The sequence below is a fragment of the Pelophylax lessonae genome (genome assembly GCF_965119305.1).
Source record: "Pelophylax lessonae genome assembly, chromosome: 5".
NCBI classification, from domain to species: domain Eukaryota; kingdom Metazoa; phylum Chordata; class Amphibia; order Anura; family Ranidae; genus Pelophylax; species Pelophylax lessonae.
The window spans coordinates 174,044,970-174,069,314 of record NC_138772.1 but is presented as its reverse complement, the minus strand read 5'-3'; the positions used below and the strand labels follow the sequence as shown (position 1 = coordinate 174,069,314).

The window sequence follows — 24,345 nt, the reverse complement described above, 5'->3', positions numbered from 1 at the left end:
GATGTTTTTTTATATGAACATTGATAATAAGCTCTGAAAATAATCACAATAAAATACGTGAAGTGCTCCAATAAACTACAAGTGTTTAATAAATATATAGTGCTTTAACTTACATACCACTTATTACACCTGAGTAAACATAAAGTACTACCACACAAGATGAATAAATGCATAAAATCTCTGTGTCCACTAAATACAAAAATATAAATACATAAAAAAATATAAACTAATATAGAATAGTTCATCAGTATATACACTCTATAATACATATGGGCCCAAAATAAATGAATGTGCAAGTATATTAAATGTCCAATTCAATAATTCAATATGATAGTCCTTAAATGTTCAATTCAATAATAGTGAGTAAATCTTCTTTAATCATCACATAACAGTCACCACTGTGCTCTTCACCATTAACCCCCTTATTAATACTCTTAAGCATGGGTCAGCTAGATCCGCAAGCCTTCTCTTCTGGTCCTCAGTCCCCAAAAGTTCACGCAGGAAGATTCATATGGAATAAAAGGAGAAGCTAATAGTGCAGTATAATTAAGAACAAGTAGTGCTGCGTCTTCAGAAGACACTAATTTTCTACTATTTAATCTGGATAGCGCAGCACTACTTGTTCTTTATTATACTGCTCTATTACACACTAGGATTTTGTCTTTTTTGTTGTTTGCAGTTTTTCCCCTTTTTGAGTCCTTATTGCCTTATAGTGATAGAGCGTGGGTACCCCCCAATAATTTTATAATAGTGCAGTATGTTTGCTAAAACCTTATCTTGTTTGAATAAAAAAACATACAGATGTGCACTCCCATGAAAACAGCATCTCAGAGCATGTAATAATTGTTAACAGCATCAGCATTCCAACCAACAAGATGGCTTCTAGTCTCCACCTGGTGTGATGAAGTCAGTGACCATGACACAATGTTAGCGCTGGGATTTTTCTTTCCGTTTTTTAAGCTCTACATAGTTAGAGATTACCAGGTCCAGCACAGCACCATTTCTAGTTGGGGCCTTTATGAACTGTAACATATAATTGTCTTGTATTAGGTTTATACATTTTTGTCCTTTACCTGTTCCAGCAGTGCAATTACTCCAGCCAATCTCCGGGTAGTTAAAATTCCCCCTTATCATCGCTGTGCCAGACCTTTCAGTCCTTTCTATCTGTGAAAGGAGCAGAGTCCCCACCTCCTCATTAACACTGGGTGTTAATGAGGACAAATGCCATAACTCCTATACCAAACTCCAGTGATTACCTTTGTAGTACGCATATCCAAATGCAGTTCCATCCACAATGCTTCAGCCTCATCACACTATTGATCAACTAGGTCATTTTTCACACTCACTTTGAGATTACTTCTCACATAGAGACACACCATCACCTTTCCGTTTTACCTTGTCTCTCCGAAAGACAGCATAGCTAGGAATATGAATAGTCCAATCGTGAAGAATGAAGCCAAGATTCAGCAATATCAATTCAATCATAGTTCTCTCCATTCACCAAAGACTCCACCTCACCTTTTTTGCTTGGCGGATTTCTGATTTGTTCTGGAACAAACACTTTAACACTATCTTAGAGTCATACATTTGAAAGTGTTGTCAGCCTACTGATATTTACATATTTAAATATTCCTAAAAAAGCAGCAGATGAGCTCACTGACCTTTTTAGGTACAGGCACTGTGGAGATATTCAGCCTCAAACTCTGCAGCTAAAATGCCTTTATTTTTTAGCAGCTCAGCTCATACTGTACATATCTCCCCTTTCAATGGTTATTTTGCAGTCAGTCTCTAATTTGAGAAGGTGCTCTTGGAGGCAAGACAGCAGACTATTAAGACTAGACTTGTGTGACTTAAAGTAGAAATTAATCTAAAAACATTTTTAAACTTTCCCATAGAAGGGAAAGGTATATCCCCTGTCAGTTTTTTGCCATCTGTGTCCCATTGGGGAGATTTCCCTTTACTGGGGTTGGCTGGAGTTTTTATTCAAGTAAATGCATTAACTGTGTATCAAGTAAGTATTTCAATAAACGCTTGTATTTTTGTATCTATTCCTTATTACTCTTTTTGTTTTTTGTGTCTCAGATTTTCCTTCACTTCCTGTCCCTTAGCCACAACAGGAAGTTGGAGTAAAATCATCCAAAGTGAGGGAAATCCTTGTTATTTCCAGAGTCACCAGAACTGGTGCTCCCACTGAAACATGGCCCCTCTATTTCAGTTCTGTTAACTCAATAACTCAACATTTGGGATGTAATTTCACTTTCACTCTCAATGATAATGATCAATAGAACAAATTGAGGGTGCATCTTCCTAACAGAGACCAAGGCACCAATTAAAACTTGACAGTTGATCCAATCCCTCTTCACTAAGAAAAGAGCTTTACCTTTAGTTATACGTTAACTGCATCTCTTGTGATTTTTGAGGATCACTTGCTCTATAGTGCCTGGAGGTATGGTGGTCAGCGGGGACCTGTTTTTAAAGATTTCTTTTACTGTGTGTTAAGAATGTGTAAATGCTTGAATGTTCATAGTCTGACCACAGGTTCACTTTAAATATTCTTACATGATTATAGCTGTTATAGTGCATATATAGTAGTATATATTTAATATAATTTAGAATTTGTGTATTTGCATTTCCTGTGTGAAAGACCTAACAATATTTTTAGAACATCTCTAATGGTTATTGTACTGATGAAATGATTCACTGTCAAAACATCTTTCAGTGACAGCTCCTGAAACATCTCTCCCACTCTTCTTTTTCTACACTTTTCATTACTCACATCAAAGCAAATAGTTTATACATCAATTATACACACTAGGCTTCACACTATGAAATAAATAAAATTAGAAAGCAACTTCCTTCTCATGCGTACTGATAGGCAGATTGTTTCCACTGAGATCTCAGAATTCTCATCAGTATGTAAATGTTGTGCTTGTGATGGTGCAGCTCACAGTTCTATTACAGTTTATTGTCTACTTGGAAGATTTATTGCTGAGAGAACCTGAAAATTATTTTTTCAGTGCTAATTGATATTTTATGCATCTATCAAATATGGTAAAGCGATAATAAACCGAAAACCAAAAATGTATTATATTGCAGCTTACCAGTCTTTAGATGTAGTGGCTTTTTGAGCTCTGTTTTCACCTGGTGATCTGACCAGTAACACACCTCCTATATTAGAGTGCCCCCACTCTGGATTAAGGAGGACAGGGACATCTTTGGATAGCAGCATTGTTAATCTGGGGGGAGAGGAATATCAGATGTACCAGCAGATTTAGATATACTAACAAATTAAAGCCAAACTTGTTACACAAGCAGTTACAGCAACATTTTTTGTTCCTTTTGGGATAAAGGTTTTACATGGATAAATAAACGCTGATCATTGTAATCACCCATGTCAGTGGTAAATGGTTGGTCTCAACACTCTAACTGCTACATTTGCAGGACAGCTTGTTCTGTTAAAAAAACAATAGACTTACTGACTGGATCACCAGATCAAAATACAGGAATGAAAGTTTACACTAAAACGAATGCAATAACCACATCAAATGATTTGTAAGCTGTATGATAATAAATGTTTGCTTTTGGGTTTATTAAATAATGCTTCGTAGCTAAGCTCCAGCCAAGGTATGTAAATGGTGCTTGAAGAGGCTAAAAACTCTGTCAAGCCTTTGTTTGTGGTTGGTTGGTAGTATGTCTCCCTTGGAGTGATATTTCCTCACTTCCTGTCCTCTTGGATAACTAAAGAGGAAGAAAGGAAGACCTTTCCCCAATAGGAACATAAACAGTAAAAATTGGAAAGAGATTCAAATCTTTCCCAACTGTACAGCTATTCAGTTGCATCAAAGGTATATTTACCGGATATATGTTACCTCTATTGCACAAAATATTTTTTTTCTGGTCTTAACCATAGCTTAGAATATTGGGAAAATCATATTTAATGGAGAAGTATGGCCAAAGCTTATTTGGCTTTGCTCCTCCCATAGATCACAGAAGTGAACTTCGTTCTGAACTCCTGTGACCCATTTTAAGCCAACAGCGGGCTAAATCCCACCTTTGGCTAACATCGCTCAGCGGGTCCAGGCTCAGGAAAGATTTTGACTTTAAAGTCAGCATCCAACAGGCCCCTGAACTGGCAGCTAGCTCAGCCTCTCAGCAAGCTGCTGATAGCCTAAACCAGCCACTCTCACCCCCTTCACAGCCCAGCTCTCCAGGGAGTGCTGGAGGGGCAGAACAGAAAGCTGGTGACTGAGGCTGAAGCCTGAGAACTGAGCGATCAGTGGTGTTTAATTGCTCAGTTCTCAGTCTTAGAGGCGGCAGTGGACCGCTGCAACTGAGATCGGTGCTGCAGCCATCTAGGTGAGTATTGTTTATTTTTTTTTAAAAGCCATACTTCTTTTTTAAGATGACTGCTCCTTTTAAGAATAGAAAAATATATATGACCAATACAAATGAAAAAAATAAAAAAATACTACTACTTTATGGAATATATCCACACCATCAATGTTTTGATAAGTAGGTTTATCAGCAGTCAGTGCAAACACTACACTTCTTGTATTGATCTACCTAAAACAAACTTTTCCATCTTTCTCATTATTTCATTGTAGGTTGTCATGAATAATTTAAACCCAGCCTGGAAAACCTTTAAAGTCTCAGTAAACTCCCTGTGCAGTGGTGATCATGATCGAAAGCTAAAGGTAGGACTATACATATTTTGGTCTGATTTTATTTTACTTTTAATGTAAAGTGAATCCTTGCTTTGTCCATGCAGGGCACTTTAATTACCCCTCACCAAAAGCACATACCCACCTTCTTTTCTCACCCCCCGCTGCTCTGTTCAGCCTTTGGGAGTGACTGAGTCATGGCTTACACAGGGCCATAGCCTACTTATGTAACAGTGCTGACTGGTCCATATTTTTAGGAACCACATGTTCTTCTTACCAGAAATACCAAGTATTTCCTTTAACTCTGAACGCTGAATGGATAAGTGGGATAGCAAAGGAAAAGTAACTGTTTGCTGGGAAGAAGTGGGGATGAGGCTATTGCTGTGCCTGAATGGATGGATGATCATTTTATTTGGCTGCTGATCACCAGATTATCCAAGGTCTAGTGATTAGTGGATGGAGGGAGCGACTAAATCACCTTAGAAATCAAACGTTGCCTGGAGGGCAGATGCCTCATTAGTACAGGCTGCTGGTGGTGGAGGCCTAGGGCAATAGCTCTTTTTGCTCCCATCCTTTATTCCACTACTGCATAGACATCTTAATGTGGAATAGCTGGCTGTTGCTTTATTTTTTTTTTTCATTTATTTAAAGATAACTTAGATTAAAACAAAATAAAATCTATAAGTCTACTTTGGATTCATACTTATTACAGTATAAGTGTACTTTCAAAATGTCAAAAATCCAAATATAGAGATGTGATATTTGTAATGTTGAACAGTATTTCAGAGTCTTGTGGGGCTTTGTGGAAGGTGAAGAAAAGAAATTATAAGAAGGAATTACAGCTGTGTTGATTAGAGTGCGTTGACGTATATGTTTTCAATGTAATCATTTCAAGCCATTAAAGCATTCCAGGAAGGTTTCTGAACTGCTAGATTTCCATTTGCTGTTGATCTGCTATCATGCTTGCAACAGTACACCTTTTACTAGTGGCTATTTAAAGAGATTTTAGAATTGGCCTCTACTGCTGATTATGGACTAACTAAGTACTCATTCAAGCTAGCACTTTAAATGTGCCTATTTAGTCCTTAGTTTTTCAGTTGACTGTCTCCCTAAATAGTTCCACTGCAAGATACACTGTTCAAATGTAAGGTTTAGGGGAGAATATACATGTTCAATTCTGTACACTTCAAAAATGAGAATGATTAAGAATGAGTAAAGCAGGTAATGTACCCAGTTCTGGATATATATCCCCCCCCCCCCCCCCGTGCCAATTGTCTTGTATTATGATTATTATTTTGATACAGGTTTTATTTAACACCAGCAGCACTTTACAATATTAAGGGAGACAGTACAGTTACAATACAATAAAATACAAGAGGATTGAGAGGGCCATGCTCATAAGAGCTTACAATCTAATAGGGAGGGGTAAGTGGTACAAAAGGTTATAACTGGGAGGGATGAGCAGATGGAAGTGATGAAAGTTCAGTATGTTGGAGGCATGATAGGCTTTCCTTAAGAGATGAGTTTTCAGGGATCGCCTAAAGGCAGCCAGAGTAAGAGATAACCAGACAGATTGAGGTAGAGTTCCAAACAATGGGAGAGGCTCTCGAGAAGTCCTGGAGATGAGCATGGGAGGAGAAGACAAGGGAGTGTGAGAGCAGGAAGTCTTGAGAGGAGTAGACAGGATGATTTGGGTGATATTTGGAGACAAGATTGGTGATGTAGCTTGGGGCAGAGTTGTGAATGGCTTTGTATGTTATTGTTAGTATTTTGAATTTAATTCGCTGGGCAATTGGAAGCCAGTGGAGGGATTTGCAGAGAGGGGTGGCAGACATTGAGCGGTTGGTAAGGTAGATGAGTCTGGTAGCAGCATTCATGATAGACTGAAGAGAAGAGGCAGGCCTATGAGAAGGGAGTTGAAATAGTCAAGGTGAGAGATTACAAGGGAATGAATGAGCAGCTTGGTGGTTTCATTAATTAAAAAGGGGCAGATTTTAGAGATGGTATGGAGGTGAAATATACAAGCTTTTGACAGTGATTGTATTTGGGGCTAAAAAGACAGGTCAGAGTCTAGGATTACACCTAGTACCCTGGTGTGAAGGGAGGGACTGATAGTAGCAATAATGATCTTGATGGTAGCGGGGATTATTATCAGCTCAGTTTTAGAGAGATTTCATTTAAGGAAGTGGTGCGACATCCATTTTGAAATGTCAGTAAGTTGGTAATGGGCAGACTTGTATAAAGTATTCAAAATTTCTACTTGAGTAAAAGTACAAGTGCTCGATCAAAAAGTGACTTGAGTAGAAGTGGAAGTGCTCGCAGAAAAAGTTACTTAAGTAGAAGTACTAAAGTATTCAACATTTTTTTTACTTAAGTATTGCAAGTAGTTTTTTCAAAAAAATTGCTACTTAAGTACTAAAAGTAAAAAGTACCAGTAGTTTTGAAAAAAAAATTCTACTCAAGTACTGAAAGTAGAAGTACAAGTACTGTGTTATGTAGTTATTAAAGAAAGAAGTCAAAAGTTTGAACATCATATTGTTTTTATTATTTCACATGATTTATTCAAATGATTAACCTAAAGGACAATCACAATTCCTTAGGCTGTAACTTTTTGTAAACAAAAAACAGATAAAGTATGTCCCTCCCTTCCCCTTTTAAAGCCAGGGGTGGTCTCCATCCTGAGCTTCCTCACTCTCACAGCCAGGCAGATCACTTGAAGTTGAAGGGCCAGGGGTGGAAGGTGGTGTTATTGGTTCGTCCATCTTTTCAGCTGATCAAAAGGCAGAACAGGAGCATGCGCAGTCTTCTTAATCGCGGTTTGATTTGATTTGCTCAATTGATGATGATGTGCCAGGCCAGCTTCATCAAACCTACAACGCTTAAAGTGAAAAATGCATCAAAAACGACTAACAAAGTGGCTGTGCTAAACATGCTAATAAAGTGCCTGCAATTATATATATTCTTCTTGTATTCAAAATCATCGCCCACAGTATCAAAAATAAAGTGACATGTCTGTGCTAAATGCAGTGCAAATTATTCCCACACTGTAAATTTAATTCATATAAAATATATATGACAATACCACAATAAAATAAGTTTTGATTGTGAATAAGTTAGGTGCAAGTTTAAGTTTAAACTAAACTTTATAACGAAAAGTCCATAACTGAATTCCAGTGTGCAATCTAAGAAGTGCTTGTCACTTGCTGTCAGATGCTTCCACCTTTCTTCTGTGATCTGCTCAAGTAAAGTGGTGGACTGGATAGCCTCTCTCTCTGCCTCTCACCTTAGTAGCACTGGCACTGCACTGGTTCAAAAAGCTGTCTATATTATTGTCATTATAAGAACTTGTCAGAACATGCTTCCACCACCTGTCCTTCACGCTAGTAGTGCTCATTTGCTTTGCTTAAGTCAAATGCCACTGCCAGTGGCCACTGCAGTGCAGGCACAGCCGCAGAGGCAGAGGCAGGCCGCAGGAAGCGCAGGCACCACCACAACACAACACTTATGATAATCATCATAGCCGTCAGTCTCACTCTTCTTGGTTCAAAAAAGCGACCCATGACCCGTGTGTATATAATATATTAATATTTTATATTGATTATTTGATTCTCAAATGGCACATTTGCCATGGCAAGGATTAGGCCCTCTCCACGGTCCACCTCACTCACCTCATAGAGAAGAAGATGAGATAACGAAGAAAAGGCTCCGAGTCCCGCTGCCCGCGTCACAACTCCTCTCAGTAAGGGCCCTAAGGGGTGGAGTCTGAGTGACACACAACACGTCTAGAGGCAGAGATCTCGAGCGGGAAGACGGCAGCACGGCTCCTCCAGTGCGCTCTTAACTTGATGATCATGACAGTGATTCCACGGGCCGCGGCGCGAGCGAGGCTGTGGGATTGATTGAATTGAGTTGTGCTGCCTACTGCTACACGCTACCTACTACTACTAAATTGTGAGTCAGTATATTTTATTTCATTTTTATATATATAAAAGCGGTATTGTTGAGCACTACTAGCCACTAGATCTCCTGGCTGTCACTTTGTCACATGTTGGGGAATCACAGCGGCTCGGCTCTAGAAGTGGCGGGTGTCCCCGTCATCCTGCCAGGGCCGCCAAGAAGTTCATCACCTAATCTTAAGTTATTAATATCTTATGAGGAGAGGACCTATGGGATTGAGAATTGAAATAATTAATTATGTATGGCTTTTTGAACCAGTGCAGTCAGTGCCAGTGCCACAGTGACACCCAGACTCTATCCACCAGTGCCACCACCATTAAGTGTGTTGGTTGGTCGGTCACTCGAGCACTGAAGGAGGTGGAAGCATCTGACAAGTGAAGTGACACTTTAGATTTGCACACTGGAATTCATTTATGGACTTTTCGTTATAGATAGGTTTACACACTTCAACTTGTTGCACGCACCTGACCTAACTTTTTTCATAACTTATTTTATTGTGATTTATTGTCATATTTTATATGAATTGAATTTACTGTTACATTGTGGGAATAATTATTTTCACTGCATTTAGGCTTTTTTTTTTTAAATCAGAAAACATCTTTATTGAGAGAAAATCACAGCATCACATGAAAACTGCAATACACTGTACAGGCATAGCAACATGAAATCACCATCACCTCAGAAAGAATAGTGTGCATAACAAGTACATCACAACCCCCCCTTGAAGCAGACAACCCCCAACAACAGCGCCTGAAACAGTATCATCATCACGGCCCTCCAATCCACTCCCAACGTAACTAGCAATCATCCACCGGCAACCCCAACCCATATTTACACGTTTAAGACAGTAAACGGTCCATGATGAGGTCCGTAGGGGCCATTCCCGGACAATTCAACCAAGCACCCCATATTTTAGAGAATTTTTGTGAAGATCCCCTATGTTGGTAAATAACCTTTTCCATTCTAAGGGTGCCCCCGATTTGCTCTAGCCACATCCGAAAGGTCGGAGGCTCAGGTGCAGTCCATAGTCGCAATATAAGTAAGCGAGCCTGAAACAGGGCACGAGAGGCCACCTCCCTCAGATGTCTGTCCTCCACTTGTTGGTCCAGAATGCCCAGAATGCAGTGTTTAGGGTCCCCAGGCACATCTATCCCCAGGGTACTATTAATAGCAGAGCGCACCTCAGTCCAGTACCTGTGCAGCTTTGGACAACGCCACAACAGGTGAATTAAGTCACCCACCTCCCTTTGGCAACGTCCGCATATATCGTCGTCACGGACACCCATAGAGTACAGTTTCAGAGGAGTGTGGTGGACCCTAAGTAATATGTATAACTGAGACACCTGATGCGAAACATTCAAAGAACACGTGCGGACTGATTCTAAGGCCTCCTCCCACTGCTCTCCCGGAATCTCCCCCACATCAGTGCTCCAGTGATCACAGGCCTTGCTAGGGTATTTTTCTAAGTATGGGCTCAGCAGGGCGGAATAGCAGCTAGATATGAACCCTTTGGTGTCAGTAAACTGTTGCATAAGATAGAATATAGGAGTAGGGGACAGGTGGAGCTGTCCCGTGGCAGCCTGAGCCCGCAGCGCATGTTGTAACTGGAAGTAGTAGAATGTCATGTGGTCGGGTAAGGAAAAGCGCTCCTGCAATTGCGCAAATGGTAGCAGGACCCCTCCGCGGAGGATGTGCCGCAAATGAGTCACCCCAAAAGCCCGCCATCTGTCTGCCTGATCTAATTTGCACAGCTCTGGGTACGCGCGGTTACCCCAGATCGGACTAAATTTGGTATACCCCGTCACTTGTTGCATTTGTTTCGTCTTATCCCATACCTTCTGTAAGAGGCGATACGTCGGGTATCGCCGATTGGGTTTGGTAAACAGCTGTGCCTCCAGTCCCTCCGGTACCCCAGATGTCTCTGTAAATGCCTGCATAACTGCCAATGCCGCACCACCCGGAGCCCCCGACAGCACGCCCACCAGGTGCTGCAGCTGGGACGCCAGATAGTACAGCCAGGGGTTGGGCAGGGCAAGGCCCCCCCCCATCCCTGGGCTTCTGCAGCTGTTCCAAGCGGATTCTAGCCGCCTTTCCCTTCCACAGCAAGGAGCGGAAGAGGGTATTTACAATACGAAAAGTTTTCAGGGTAATAACAATCGGGGAATTGTGCAGGAAGTATAGCAGTTGAGGCATCAATATCATTTTGATAAGGTTTACTCGTTCCGCCAGGGAGAGCCAGAGCTTAGTCCAGATCCTAATTTTATCCCGGAAGCGCGTAAGAAGAGGGCTAATGTTGAGCACACTATATTGATTTGGGTCCGCCGACACCACCACCCCCAGATACTTAAACTTATCAACCACCGGGACCGGGCAGTGAGAGCCCACCGGCTGAGCAGCGTCCGCATCCAGGTGCAGCAACGCTGATTTGGACCAATTCATGGTGAGACCCGAAAACCTCCCGAACTCTGTGATCTCAGACATAACCGCCCGTAGGGATCCACCCGTGTCCCCCAAAGTCAGTAGCATGTCGTCCGCATATAAAAGTATTTTGTCCTGGAGAGGACCGTACTTGAAACCCACTATGGAGTCCCTGTGTCTGATACGCGTCGCAAGGGGCTCAATTGCAAGTGCAAATAACAAAGGGGAAAGCGGGCAGCCCTGCCTCGTTCCCCTACCGAGGCTGAAGCCCTCAGATGTCCTACCTCCCTCTCGTATCGATGCCCGAGGTTGATGGTATAGCAGTCGCACCCATGATAGAAACACCGGGCCAAACCCAAACGCCTCCATCACCGCCCACAGATATCCCCATTCCACGCTGTCAAACGCCTTGTTGGCGTCCAAAGACAACAGCGCTCTTTCTCCCATATTATCCGCCGGTGTTTGGATCGCAACGAACAGTCGTCTAAGATTAAGGGCCGTGGACCTATTGGGCATGAAGCCCGCCTGATCCTCATGAATAATATGAGTGATCACTGAATTCACCCGCCTTGCTAAAACCTTGGCCAACAATTTGACGTCTGCCTGGAGCAATGAAATGGGTCTGTATGATCCCGGGTCCGTGGGCGACTTCCCAGGCTTAAGCAGAAGCACAATGCTCGCCCTAGACATGGACTCCGGAAGCGCCCCAGCCTCTCTAGCCGTCTGGAACACCTCCAACAACTTCGGCATCAGCAGCCCCGAGAAGGTTTGATAAACCTCCACGGGGAGGCCATCATCCCCAGGCGCCTTGGCTCCCGGGAAGAGGGCCAATGCCTCCACCAACTCCTCCTCCGTAATGGGTGCCTCTAGCCCCTCCCGTTGTTCTGCAGTGAGTCTCGGAAGTGGCATGGTGCCTAAGTACTCCCGCAACTCCTCCGAACTGTACGTTGCCCTTGTAGAATAAATGTCAGTGTAGAATCTAGTAAGTTCCGCCATAATTTCCCCCTGCCTATTCACCAGTCGTCCTGTTGGCAACCTAAGTGCTCCTATGGGGGGAACCGAGGGGCGCGCTCCCACCAAACGAGACAGCAAGCGGCCCGTCCGCTCCCCCTCTTCGTAAAACGTGGTCTTGGTGAAAAAACGCTTCTTATCAACCTTAGATCGGACTTCCCCCAACCATACCGATTGAGCCGAGAGCCAGGCTGCTCTCTTCTCCTCAGTAGGGTCAACAATATAATCGGCCTCCAACCTCTGCGCGGTACCAGCTAACTGTTCCTCAAAGAGCTTAGACCCTGTCTGAACCTTCCGGATATGGGTAATCAACACCCCTCGGAGGAAGCATTTGAAGGCATCCCATCTCGCCAGCACATCCCCGTGCTGACCATGGATCTCAAAAAACTCTCCGATGGCAGCAGCAATGCCGTTATCCTGTGGGAACAGCTTCAGCCAAAATGCGTTGAACCTCCAGGGGGCCCTAGGTAAAGCCACCCGGGGGCGCACCGCCAGCCGAACCACCAGCGGAGAGTGATCGGAGATACCCCTAAGGGCATATTCCGCTTCCTCCACAACAGGGAGGGCGGTCCTATTACATACGCAAAGATCAATCCTAGACAGGGAGGAGTGCGTTTTAGAAAAACACGAAAATTGAACTACTCCAGGATGCTTCAAACGCCAGGCCTCCGACCATTCCACCTCCTCCAGGAAGCGCAAAAGGGCAGTGCCCCTGTCAACCACCGGAGAGGGGGATGGCGGATGCCTATCCCGGACGGGATTCAAGATACCGTTAAAGTCCCCCACAACAATCAGCGGGGTGCCCACTTTGTCTAGCGTGAAGTTAAGCAATTCCCTAAGAACTAAAGATGAGAACGGGGGCGGAATGTAAACCACCGCCAACACACACGTAAACTGAAACAGTACACAATGCAAAAAAACAAACTTTCCCTCAGGGTCCACCTGCACCCCCAGTTCCCTGAAAGCCAGCGCCCTGTGAACCAGAACACTGACTCCCCTGGAATATGTGGAGTGGGTGGAGTGATACCCCCACCCCACCCAAGAATATCGCAAACAGTTCACAGTGTCCCCCTGCAGATGTGTCTCTTGGAGGCCTATGATGGCAGGGTGGTTTTTCTTCAACTGTGTAGCAATCATAGCCCGTTTTACTGGGCACCCAAGGCCACGGACATTCCATGAGATTACAGGTACTCCAGCCATGGCAAAAGAGAAAGATGGGGTGGGGCCTCTGCCCCCCTGTACCTCCGTCGTGCAACAAAGTAGGGTGCGACATCCAGGAACAAAAGTAAAAGAGGCAAGGTGTGCAGAAACATAGAGTCCAAAAAGTCCGGTATGGGTGAAGTTCTCTCAAAAACAAAAATGGAAAGCAAAATGAAAAGTCTCAGTCCAGCAAGGCACAACGGTGCCTCGTCATAAAACTGAAAACGGGCGGGTAGCCCATAAGCGGTGCACCCGACAGCGGACGGACAGTCCAGTGGAATCCACCCGCCCAAAAACGCACAACCGTGCGAAAAAATCACAACATGCCACACCAGCAGTGTGGGTAGATACAGCAAAATCCAGATATTCATACCTTGCGTAGAGCTTCATCATCCAAACAGGTAACCGTAAACGTCCCCGGCCGGGTCAATTTGTAATCCAAACATGTAGTCACTTGTAGAGGGGAGCAACCCCCAGAACACAGCAGGAACCCATCACGCCACCTCTTCAGCTCAGTCTCCCGGATCTTCAGGGCGTCGACGGCGGAGAGCGGGCTCGTGCACGTCCAGCCAATTCACCGCGTCCGCGGCCGTATCAAAAAAGTGTGCCCTTCCCTCAGCCGTGACACGGAGGCGAGCAGGGTACAACATGGCATACACTAGGCCCAGGCGGCGAAGTCGCTGCTTCACTTCAATAAATTTTGCTCTCTGTTTCTGCACCTCGGCAGAAAAATCAGGATAGAATGACACTCTGACCCCATTGAAGCGTATTTCCGCCTTCTCCCTGGCCAGCCGTAGGATCTTCTCTCTGTCCCGGTAATGAAGTATTTTCGCAAGCATTGGCCTAGGGGCATTGCCAGGCAGGGCCCTAGTGGGGACCCGGTGCGCCCTCTCCACTGCGAACAGGGGAGAGAAGGAAGCCCGGTCAAAAGTATCGCACAGCCAGGTCTCAACAAAGTCAGTGGGGTCCCGTCCCTCCACCTTCTCCGGGAGCCCCACTATGCGGACATTATTCCTGCGCAGGCGGTTTTCAATATCGTCCGTCTTATTCCTATTAGCCTGAGCCAGCCTAGCCGTCTCCCTGGTGTCCGAGAGTAATGTGGGCATCTGATCCTCTAGGTCACAGACGCGACTTTCAACAGCAGTGGTGTGTTCCCGCATTTTTTGTAGATCTTGACGCAGAAGGGCCACCTCCTCCGTGAGACCCCCCAGCCTGTCTTTGACAACATTCACGGACGCCGTGCATTTCTGTACAGCCATCAAGATTTGACCCAGGGTGGGCTGAGTCCCCTCCAGCACATCTCCCTCTAGCTCAGTCCCAAAGTCAAGCTGCTCAGGTGGGTCCAGAGCCCCCGGTTCCTGATGCGTGTCCCCCAGTGCCTGTGCACCCGGCAGGGGTGCAGCCTCCACAGCGCTGGTTCCCGGGAGGTCGCAAAGCTTCCTTGCGTACAGAAGAATATCGCCAGCACTGTCCTTTCCCCCCGGGCGCCCTGCCTTGGGCTTAGTGCCAGTGTCTCTTTGTTTGTCAGGGCCTTTTGAGGCAGACTGCGGCGTCCCCCCAGCGCCATCCTGGCCGGCCGAGCCAGGGACAGTGCCATCCTTTAATTTACTCCCCCGGGTCATTGCAGCACCCGCGCGGGACATGGAGGGTGTAGGGAGGTAGCAGCCCAAGCAGTGAAGTAGTCCCTGGTGGTCAGTGGGTCAGCAGATAGAGGCCGCCGCTTACCGGATCCACGCTGCCACGAGCGGGCGCCCGCCGTAGGAAAGGCCGCGGCTTCGGCTCTCGACTAGGCCGCAACCCGGAACTCAGCTGGAATCGCTCCGCGGCTAAAACTAGTGACAGGCCCGCACTGCAGGAGGTGTCCCAGTCCCAGGGGAGGCAGTCCGGGTCCCAGGTCCGCAAGGATGAAGGAGGATGGCCCGGGATGCAGATCCGGCGGCGCGGCCCTCTCTCCACGGTCCAGAGCGGCCGCACACCAGGCACCGATCCGGGGGCAAGTCGTGCAGCACCAGACTCAGGGGGCCTCCCGAGAAGGATTGGGGTGCAGTAGGAAGTATCCCGGCCGGGGAAAAAGGGTATTTTTAGCGGATTACTGGAGGAGCCCTGTGAGCTGCTTCCACTCACATGCCCAGTCGGCCACGCCCCCCCGCATTTAGGCTTTAGCACATTCATATCACTTTATTTTTGATACTGTGTGGAGTGTGGGCAGGGCACTGGGGGCAACGATGATATTATATCGATTGCACAGGCACTTTATTCGCACAGCCAAGTTGTGTTTGTTAGTAGTTTCTTGATGCATTTTAAGCGCTGTAGCACCATTTATTTGTTTGTTTCATATTTTCTTTTTATTGGAAAGATTTGGTATAGCAGCTTTTATAATACACAGCCTTTATTTTCGTATGCGCTGATTTACAAATGACATTATACACATTTTTTTGAGCTTTATGTAACCTGCCATCTACTGTTCTGGCAGTGGTAATTTTTTTAAAAGTAACGAGTAACTATGCAGCACAAAAAAAAATACTTGAGTAGAAGTATCGAAATCATCGAAAAAATGTAGTGAAGTAAAAGTAGAAGTAGGAGAAAAAAATTCTACTCTAGGAAAGTACAGATACCGCATTTCGGTACTTAAGTACAGTACTTAAGTAGTTCTACTTCGTTACTATACATCTCTGGTAATGGGAGAGGAGACTGAAGGGGTGAGGTGAGGAGTAGAGAGATATATTTAGGTGTCATCAGCGTAAAGGTGGTATTGGAAGTCATGGGAGGCTATCAAGTGACCAAGTGAGGCGGTGTAGATAGAGAAGGGGTCCAAGAACAGAGCCTTGGTGGACTTCTACAGAAAGAGGAAGTGGAGAGGAGGAGACAGAGTCATAGGTAACACAGAAGGAGCGCTGTGATAGGTAGGAGGAGAACCAGGATAGGGCAGAATCTTGGAGGCCAAAGCAGTGGAGTTTATTGAGAAGGAGCAGGTGGTCAACAGTATCAAAGGCTGCAGAGAGGTCTAGTAGTAAGAGTATGGAATAGTGGCCATTGATTCTAGCAGTTAATCGTTGGTGAGTTTTAGTAGGGCAAGTTCTGTGGAGAGCTGCGAGCGAAAACCAGACAGGTGGTCATGAAGGTTGTTTTTAGTGAGGTAGGAGCTAAGATGGTTGTAGACTAAGTGTTCTAAAAGTTTAGAGGTGAATAGAAGCAATGAGTTGGATTTGAAATTGTTCAGGTTGGTGGGGTCCAGTGAGGGCTTTTTAAGTATGGGAGTGATCTGTACATGTTTTAGAGGGGAAGGGAAGGTGCCAATAAGTGAATAAGAGAGCATAGGATAGAAGAAGAGGGTGACCATTGTAGTTGTGAGGGAAAAGGATCCATGGGACAATTGGTTAGGTGTTCATCTGAGAAAAGTTTGGTAACCTCTTTAGTAGTAGCCAGTTCAATAGAGGAAAGTATTGACTGCACTGTTAGACAAGGTATATTGAGAGGAGAAGATATTAAGATATCTGTATAGTGGAGATCTCCTCACGAATTGCATCAATCTTGTTTTTGAAGTGATTGGCAATCTTGGGCAGGGAGTGAGTTAGTGGATAGAGTGGGTGGGGGACAAAGCAGAGAGTTAAAGGTAGAGAAGAGATGATAAAGTTTGGCTGACAAGGTATTAATGAGTGACAGAGTAGGCTTGTTTGGCAGCATGGAGGCAGGAATTGTATTTTAGGAGGGCAGATTTATAAAGGGTAAAGTCCTGCAGGGATTTGGTTTTATGCCACAGTCGTTCAAGAGCACTGAAATCTTGAGATTTCTGGTGTTGTTAGTTTGCAGGGTTGTAACAGTCAGGGCCAAATTCTGCAAGTAGTTAGAGGAGCAAGTGCATCCAGAGAGGATAAGATTGAACTGTTGTAGACAGAGGTGGCGAGGCTAGGTCAGGAAAGGGGAGAGATTTTGTCATAGATGTAGTCAGAAGCAGAAAAGATAAGAGAAGGGTTAAAGTGGTGAAGGTGTCCACAAGTAATCGTCAGAGGCAGGAGCTGACATTTGGCTATACCCACGACCATTAGCAATTTTAACAGCTGAAAGCCAGTGAATGTATACTAGGAGCATATTACAGCTGGCACGGCTTAGTGCTACAACATGTGAGTGAGCTCTTTTCATTTGTGTGATAATAAAAGTTTTTACAGAGAGCACTAGATATATTGTTTTTGTTCCCTATGGTTGGTGGACCATTATATATGAGGAAAAACTGGGATCCTGATACATCCAGAGACATCCATCCATCCATTCAGAGTTTGACCATCCCTAATGGGGAACAGCATTCTTTGACTATCTGGTGAAACAGGAGTCAAAGCTGGAGGTGAGCTGCTAGGAATCACTGGTGGTGGAGTCTTTGTGATGAGCACCTGTTTTTGAGTTGATTATCTCACACAGAGGTGATAGGATTATCTGTTGATCCTTTGGACTGATTACGTTTATTATACCTCACAGAGGTGGCAGGATTAATTTGTTTATTTATTTTTTGGATCGATTGAATATCGCCGGAAGCTTTTTTTCTTTTGAACATGTTGTAATAGATACATTGTATGGTTATTTCATTTGGAGTTTTTGTATTTAGTCGCTCTGTATCGATCCTTACTAACGATACTTAAAGATCTTTTTATTTAGAAACAATGTTGGGTATTCACAGATGACTTTATTGGAGTAAAGTGAAAGCACTTTTTAATACGGGCGGCAATTTATTATTAATAATAATTTTTGCACTTGTCCACTTATAATGGGGTAGAGGATATTGCGTGGTTTATATATTTTTTAGATACAGTATTGCGCTGATTACTAATTATTATAATATGAAATCATTATTACCGTTTATAAAAGTAAATTCCACATAAATTGCTGTTTCATGAGTTATTATTGCCATATGTAAATATCTTTCGCCTACAGTTCAAACAGCTTTGTAATTTTCTGCAAATATTGAATTCATTGATCAGCGTTGGCCATGCATTATATACTCTCTATGCAATTAACCGTGTCACCTGGAAAGAATAATTATCTCAAGTACTCTCTGTTCGCTGGAAGACATTATCCAGACCGCCAAGGTAATACTCAGAAGCCACTAGATGCATGCATTATAAAATAATACATGTTCTACATACAGTCTGATTATTGCCTAGGGCAACAAAACATCTAAGGATGTCTTGGCAAAAATTGTAAAACTGTCTGAAGTTTGACTGTAACGTCTTCCATTTATTACTAATAGAGTTATTGACAAAACTAGCAGAACATATTGAAAATAGAAGTAGTGCTCAGTAATTGTGGCATAGGTTTTAAGCTGCTTGATCATAGCAGATTCACCCACTGCCTATGCCTTACAGTATGTCTTCAGGAGACAACTTTAGCACTGTTCTCTTACAGTGATGCTACTCCACTGTGGCTAATATATAATCTACAACCCTAGCCCAGTGCCGGAATGTTTTTTATTTTATACACTATACAAACAGGACAGTTTTTCTGTTTTTCTGACTGTTTATATTTTTGCCCAGTTACAGACATTTTATTGAATTCGTTTGTGATTCAGATATATTGTGGAAGTGTTAGGATCTCATTCAACATTTTATAGCTGTGTCCCTTAAAATGTCTTCTTCTTTCCTGCGTATTTGTCTGTTGTCAGCACAGGAGGTGAGAGCAAAACTACCCATTGGTGTTCCTTCATCTGACTTTTTTGTAAAGTCATACAAGCCGTAAAGAAAATGGGCATATTTATGTTATGCACAGACTAGTGACACATGATGTAGGACATGTCTATACACTGACAAAATGTCTGAAGGTCATTGGCAAAATATCTGAGATCAACCCCCAGAGAGGACACGTCAAAATGGAGGCCAATTATAAAAAGAGTGAAACTAAAAAAAAAAAAAAACTGTAAAAAAAATGGCTGCCCAAGGTTCCGGTTGAAGATAAAAAGAGAACAGTGTATGGCTGCACTGTCACTCAACCTTGGCAGGTGGTTGAAGTAAAGAGGCGGGCTGATCCACTGTGATGCCCCACCATGTGTTTCTCCTTCCTCATGTGGGGCAAGTTAATGACTTTGTATCAATGTGGGGCATATATATTATGCTTTTGCCAAATTTGGGAATCTTTATCAGCCATTTTGCTGTCTTTTGTTGGAAAATGTGTAATTGTGTTTTATTCATTTTTTTAGGTCCCTCATCCTGAGGTACCCTCTCTTGGAGGGAACTTTAGATATTTTGGCAGACATGTTTCCAGTGTACAGAGATCTGCTATTATTTAGCTTGTAATTGATCCATTCCATAAGATCTGTATTTGAAGATCTGGCAACAGATATCTTACAAATAAGTTATCAGTAATTCCGTAAGTGGTAAACATGTGGTATTGGCCAAATGTATTTATCTAGCTTCAGGCAAAGAATATATAAAATTGACTTTGTTACACAAAATACATACGATAAAGACCATTATATGCAAGATAATCTATGATGTTTGGTAACTGAGATTTAAAAAACTTTTTCTCACATCGTTTTAAATAAGAGGGAATATATGACAGTTCTCCTTTTTTATATGTAAACATGAACAATGAGATTTTTATTTATGTGTCACTGATTAAGTTGTGCTAATCAAAATTATTCTCAATTTTCTTTATGGTTTGAATGGTATGATTCTTTATGGAGAGGTATAGATAAGTGAACCGTAACTCTCCTCTGAATCCCTAAGCATTAAAATAAATTTTTATGGTAAGGTCAGCAGTAGAAGCAACGTTCAACACTTGAGGACTACCTATTGTCTTACCAAACGGTGTCTTAAGCAAACTTTAAGGGCCCATTCACACCAGAAACTGCTCATAACATGTTTACATGCGTTTTAAGCGTGTTTGACGTGCGCTGGGATACGTTTTGCATGCATTTTGCTCTGTGTATAACACTGCATTTTCAGTGCATTCTATACGATTTTGGGCTTTGCTTTCTTGGCTTATAGGGGCACGTTGCGGTTTGGGCTTGGTGCATTTGAAACGTGTTTGTAGCTGTATTTGTAGCATGCTCTACTTTTTTTAACTGCGCTGAACTGCACTGCAATGATGGGAGCTATGCCCATAGGATTACCTTGATTTTGGTCTGTCTATGCAGTTGGAGTGCAATTCAAAATGCATCCAACTGCAGCCAACTGCATCCAACTGCGTTTGGTTTGAAAGGGCCCTCAAAGCACTATCAATACAATCCAAGATTTACAAACTAAATTGTCCAGAAAGTTAACATTTTATAAGTCGCTATGAAGGAGACCTTTGGAACCTCTAAAAAATGTTGGCTCTTTAGAGATTGCAAGGATTTATAATGAATCACCACTGGACAAAAACAGTTCTGGCACTTTCTTTCTGTTATCTTTAGCCTCTTTGAGGCAATAGTCTAACTCACAGCCTTTGTTTTCCTAGAGAGCCACCTAAGTAAGAATGTCACTTCATATAAAACACTCCATTAGGATTCCCACCTAAACCAATAGATCCAGTGCTTTAGACTTCCATCTTTCTAAAATGCAGCAGAAGCCTGATAGTGGCTTTACCTATTCCCCACTCTATCTAAAACCAACAAAAATATTTCTCAGAAATGGAGCTTTAATTTATCTAAACAGAAAAGTCAGAAAGTACTGATGAATTATCCCCACTCAAAGGCGTAAATAGAAATAATAACTCTTAATATGAACGCATTAGCTGATTTGAAATAAGGCTGGAAATTCTGAAATGCTTTTCCTAGATGAATGCTGTGAAATGCCTGTTTGCTGTAGATAATTTTGTAGCAGATCCATAATTATCCATTCTCGACATTTACCTTTCACCGGTTGACAATTCATCATTTTATATTCTAGTGCTGCTGGAATGATGACTGTTTAATTAACTGAATGAAGGTTCTAAACAACATCTGGAAAGGTTTCTACTTCCATAACTTTTCAGAAAGGCTGATAAAGAAGGATGCAGTCTTGTGCATTAATTATAATGTCATTAAAACACTTATCTCTTACAAGAAGTCATTTTGATAGTATTATCTATTTGTACTGTAGTCTACTAAACTGACACTTTCACTATATTGAGAATAAAAGGACTTCTCAACCTAAATTATACGTTGGTTTTATAGAAAATAATGATTGATATTCAGAAATGTATTCCTAAATAATAGTTATGCAGAGTAATATAATCTGAAAATGTTTAATAGCTGTTGAATTAATATGTCAAGGCAAAAAAAACATATGTAGTACATCTCTGTAATACATGCACATTTACCCATGTTTTATGCCTTAAAAGACTCAGTTGATGAAAATTCCAGTTGATCTACCAGATCTACCAGAAATGCACTCAGTCCCTAAGCTTTGTTGTGGGTTGGTAACGCACAACATTTTGTGTACTGAGTGGTGTCGGTTCTCCCAGTGTCTTTTGCTAAGCTACTTAATCACTCCCACTCTCGGATCTCTATAACTATATATATATGAAAGTCAATCCTTCTGTAGTCCAAGGAACTAGGAGAGCTTTTTGAGACAACACAGAAAGAGTGCAGAGGATAGAGAAGATCTCTGAATTTTTGACAAAAGCCACACTTTTTCTGCACTTCTAAAATAAATATAACAAAACCCTTTCAATGGTATAGTTACCAGACCAAAAGCAAGCAAATACAATTGCATTGTTAGGGTTTACATACACTTTAAATATAGTATGCACATTTATTAGTAATAATGACTCAAATATTTTTTAATTTGACTTTGAAGATTAATTACATGTGACTATACAGAGACATATGTGTAAGAAAATGTTCACACTGTGGTTAAAGGTAAACATGTGCATGACCAAAAATTTTGTTTCGTTTAGATTCGTTAATCTAGTTATTTCGTATTGTATAATTCAAAATTAGTATTTGGAATTTATTTTAAGTATTTTTTGAATTTTCACTTGAATTTACAGATTTTTTCGATTCGAAAATTTGGAATTGATAAATTTTGAATCAGTCGAATCGAAATCTTTAGATTTTTTTTTTCGATTAGAATGTGGCAAAGTGAACAAACTAAGGAAAAATCTTCATCAAATCATTACAATGACTCTTTAAATCACCTATGGCTTTAGAACAGGGATGGGGAACCATTTTTCTGCCAAGGTCCATTTGGGTATTTATAAAATCATTTGAGGGCTGTACAAAATTATCAACTTAAAAATGTGACTGTTATATTTGGTCATACATTTAATTAACTCACCCTAATGTGATGGCTGCAACTGCTTCTCTTTGGTGAGGTATGTGATGTTAACTGGCACAGATGATGTTGCTACTCGCAACTGGTTTTCCAGGTTTGCGTCGGTCAGTCTGGAGCGTAGTCGACTCTTTGTGGTGGTAATTTTTGAAAAGAACTGCTGGCGGGTACTGCTGGTTAGTACTGCTGGTGGGTATAGCTGGCTGGTACTGCTGGTGGGTACAGCTGGCTGGGACTGCTGTGGGTACTGCTGGCTCAGGCTGGTACTGCTGGCTTGTACTGTGCTGTGGGTACTGCTGGCTGGTACTGCTGTGGGTACTGTTTGCTGGTACTGCTGGCTCAGGCTGGTACTGCTGTGGGTACTGCTGGCTGGTACTGCTGGCTCAGACTGGTACTGCTGTGGGTACTGCTGACTCAGGCTGGTACTGTGATTTAGGTACTGTTGGCTGGGACTGCTGTGGGTACTGCTGGCTCAGGCTGGTACTGCTGGCTGGTACTGTGCTGTGGGTACTGCTGGCTGGTACTGCTGGCTGGTACTGCTGGCTCAGGCTGGTAGCACTGGCTAGTACCGCTGGCTGGTACTGCTGGCTCAAGCGGATACTGTGCTGTGGGTATTTCTGGCTGGTACTGTTGTGGGTACTGCTGACTCTGGCTGGTACTGCTGGCTCTGGCTGGTACTGCTGGTTCTGGCGGGTACTGCTGGCTCTGGCTGGTACTGCTGGTTCTGGCTGGTACTGCTGACTCTGGCTGGTACTGCTGGCTCTGGCTGGTACTGCTGGTTCTGGCTGGTACTGCTGGTTCTGGCTGGTACTGCTGGCTCTGGCTGGTATTGCTGGCTCTGGCTGGTACTGCTGGCTCTGGCTGGTGTGCTGGTGGTGGGAAATGCTGGCTAGGAGAAGTGTAGCGGCGCCGCACTGGAGGAAGAGGCGATGTTTCCTGTATTGGTCATAGGCGGAGTGCATTTGATATCACTCCCCCTGTGACTCACTCAGACTGTCAGAACGGAGCCGGAACTATACAGGAAACATCGGCTCTGTTCTGACAGATCAGCTGCATGGGGCGCGGACCAGATGACTTTGCGGGCCGCATACGGCCCACAGGCCGTAGGTTCCCCACCCCTGCTTTGGAAAAACAGAATTATTTTGAAATGGTACTCTAATAATACACACAGTCTTTGATTTCAGAAATATGTTTACAGTTAGAATTCAACTAGAGTTTGGTGTAAAATTTGATTTGAATTTCAATTCGAATTTCTGAAATTCGATTGAATTTCGTGTCATTATTCGGAGCATTCGGTTAATTTCAGTTATACTGTAATTCGGGTGTTTGGATATATCCGAATCTCAGAATAATGAAAAATATACCTGATTCAGAAATAAGCATAGGAATTAATATATGCACACTGTAATCCTTACATGTTGGTGGTTATAGAGTCTTGTAAAGATTACTTCATTGTATGATACCTCTGTAGTAAAGTACTATTCACTATATCACTTCTCTGTCTCTGTCTGTTAATAACTTATGGATCAGCTTAGACAAAATGATGCTTAAACTGGCCTTAGATGGATCAAAACATGGCTAATTCAGTAGGGGTTGAAAAAATATGAATGTATGTGTGGCCACTGCAGTCTACCAAATTAACAACTGTTCAACTGCCTTGTCGGATAAAAGCTGCTCGATTGGCGGCTAAAGCCAATGGCTGCAGCGTTGATCTGTGTATTCTGATAGCAGAGGAGTCCCGCTGTCAGAATTCAGTAGCACAACTGGGAGGATTCCCCCATCCACCTTGAATATGTGGATGGGGAAATTTTTTTTTTTTTTCAGCCCACTGGCTGAGCAAAAAACTAAACCATGAATGGCCAGCTTTAAAAGTAACTTGA

General features: G+C 43.0%; 1 protein-coding gene across 1 annotated transcript in view; it reads left to right on the top strand.

Annotated features, from left to right (window-relative positions):
* CPNE4 (copine 4) overlaps positions 1–24,345 on the top strand; it is a 609,887-nt gene that overhangs the window by 422,547 nt on the left and 162,995 nt on the right. Inside the window, exon 7 of the mRNA XM_082258376.1 lies at positions 4,605–4,694. Within this exon, the coding sequence (XP_082114502.1) occupies positions 4,605–4,694 (90 nt within the window). The remainder of the gene's footprint in view (positions 1–4,604; positions 4,695–24,345) is intronic.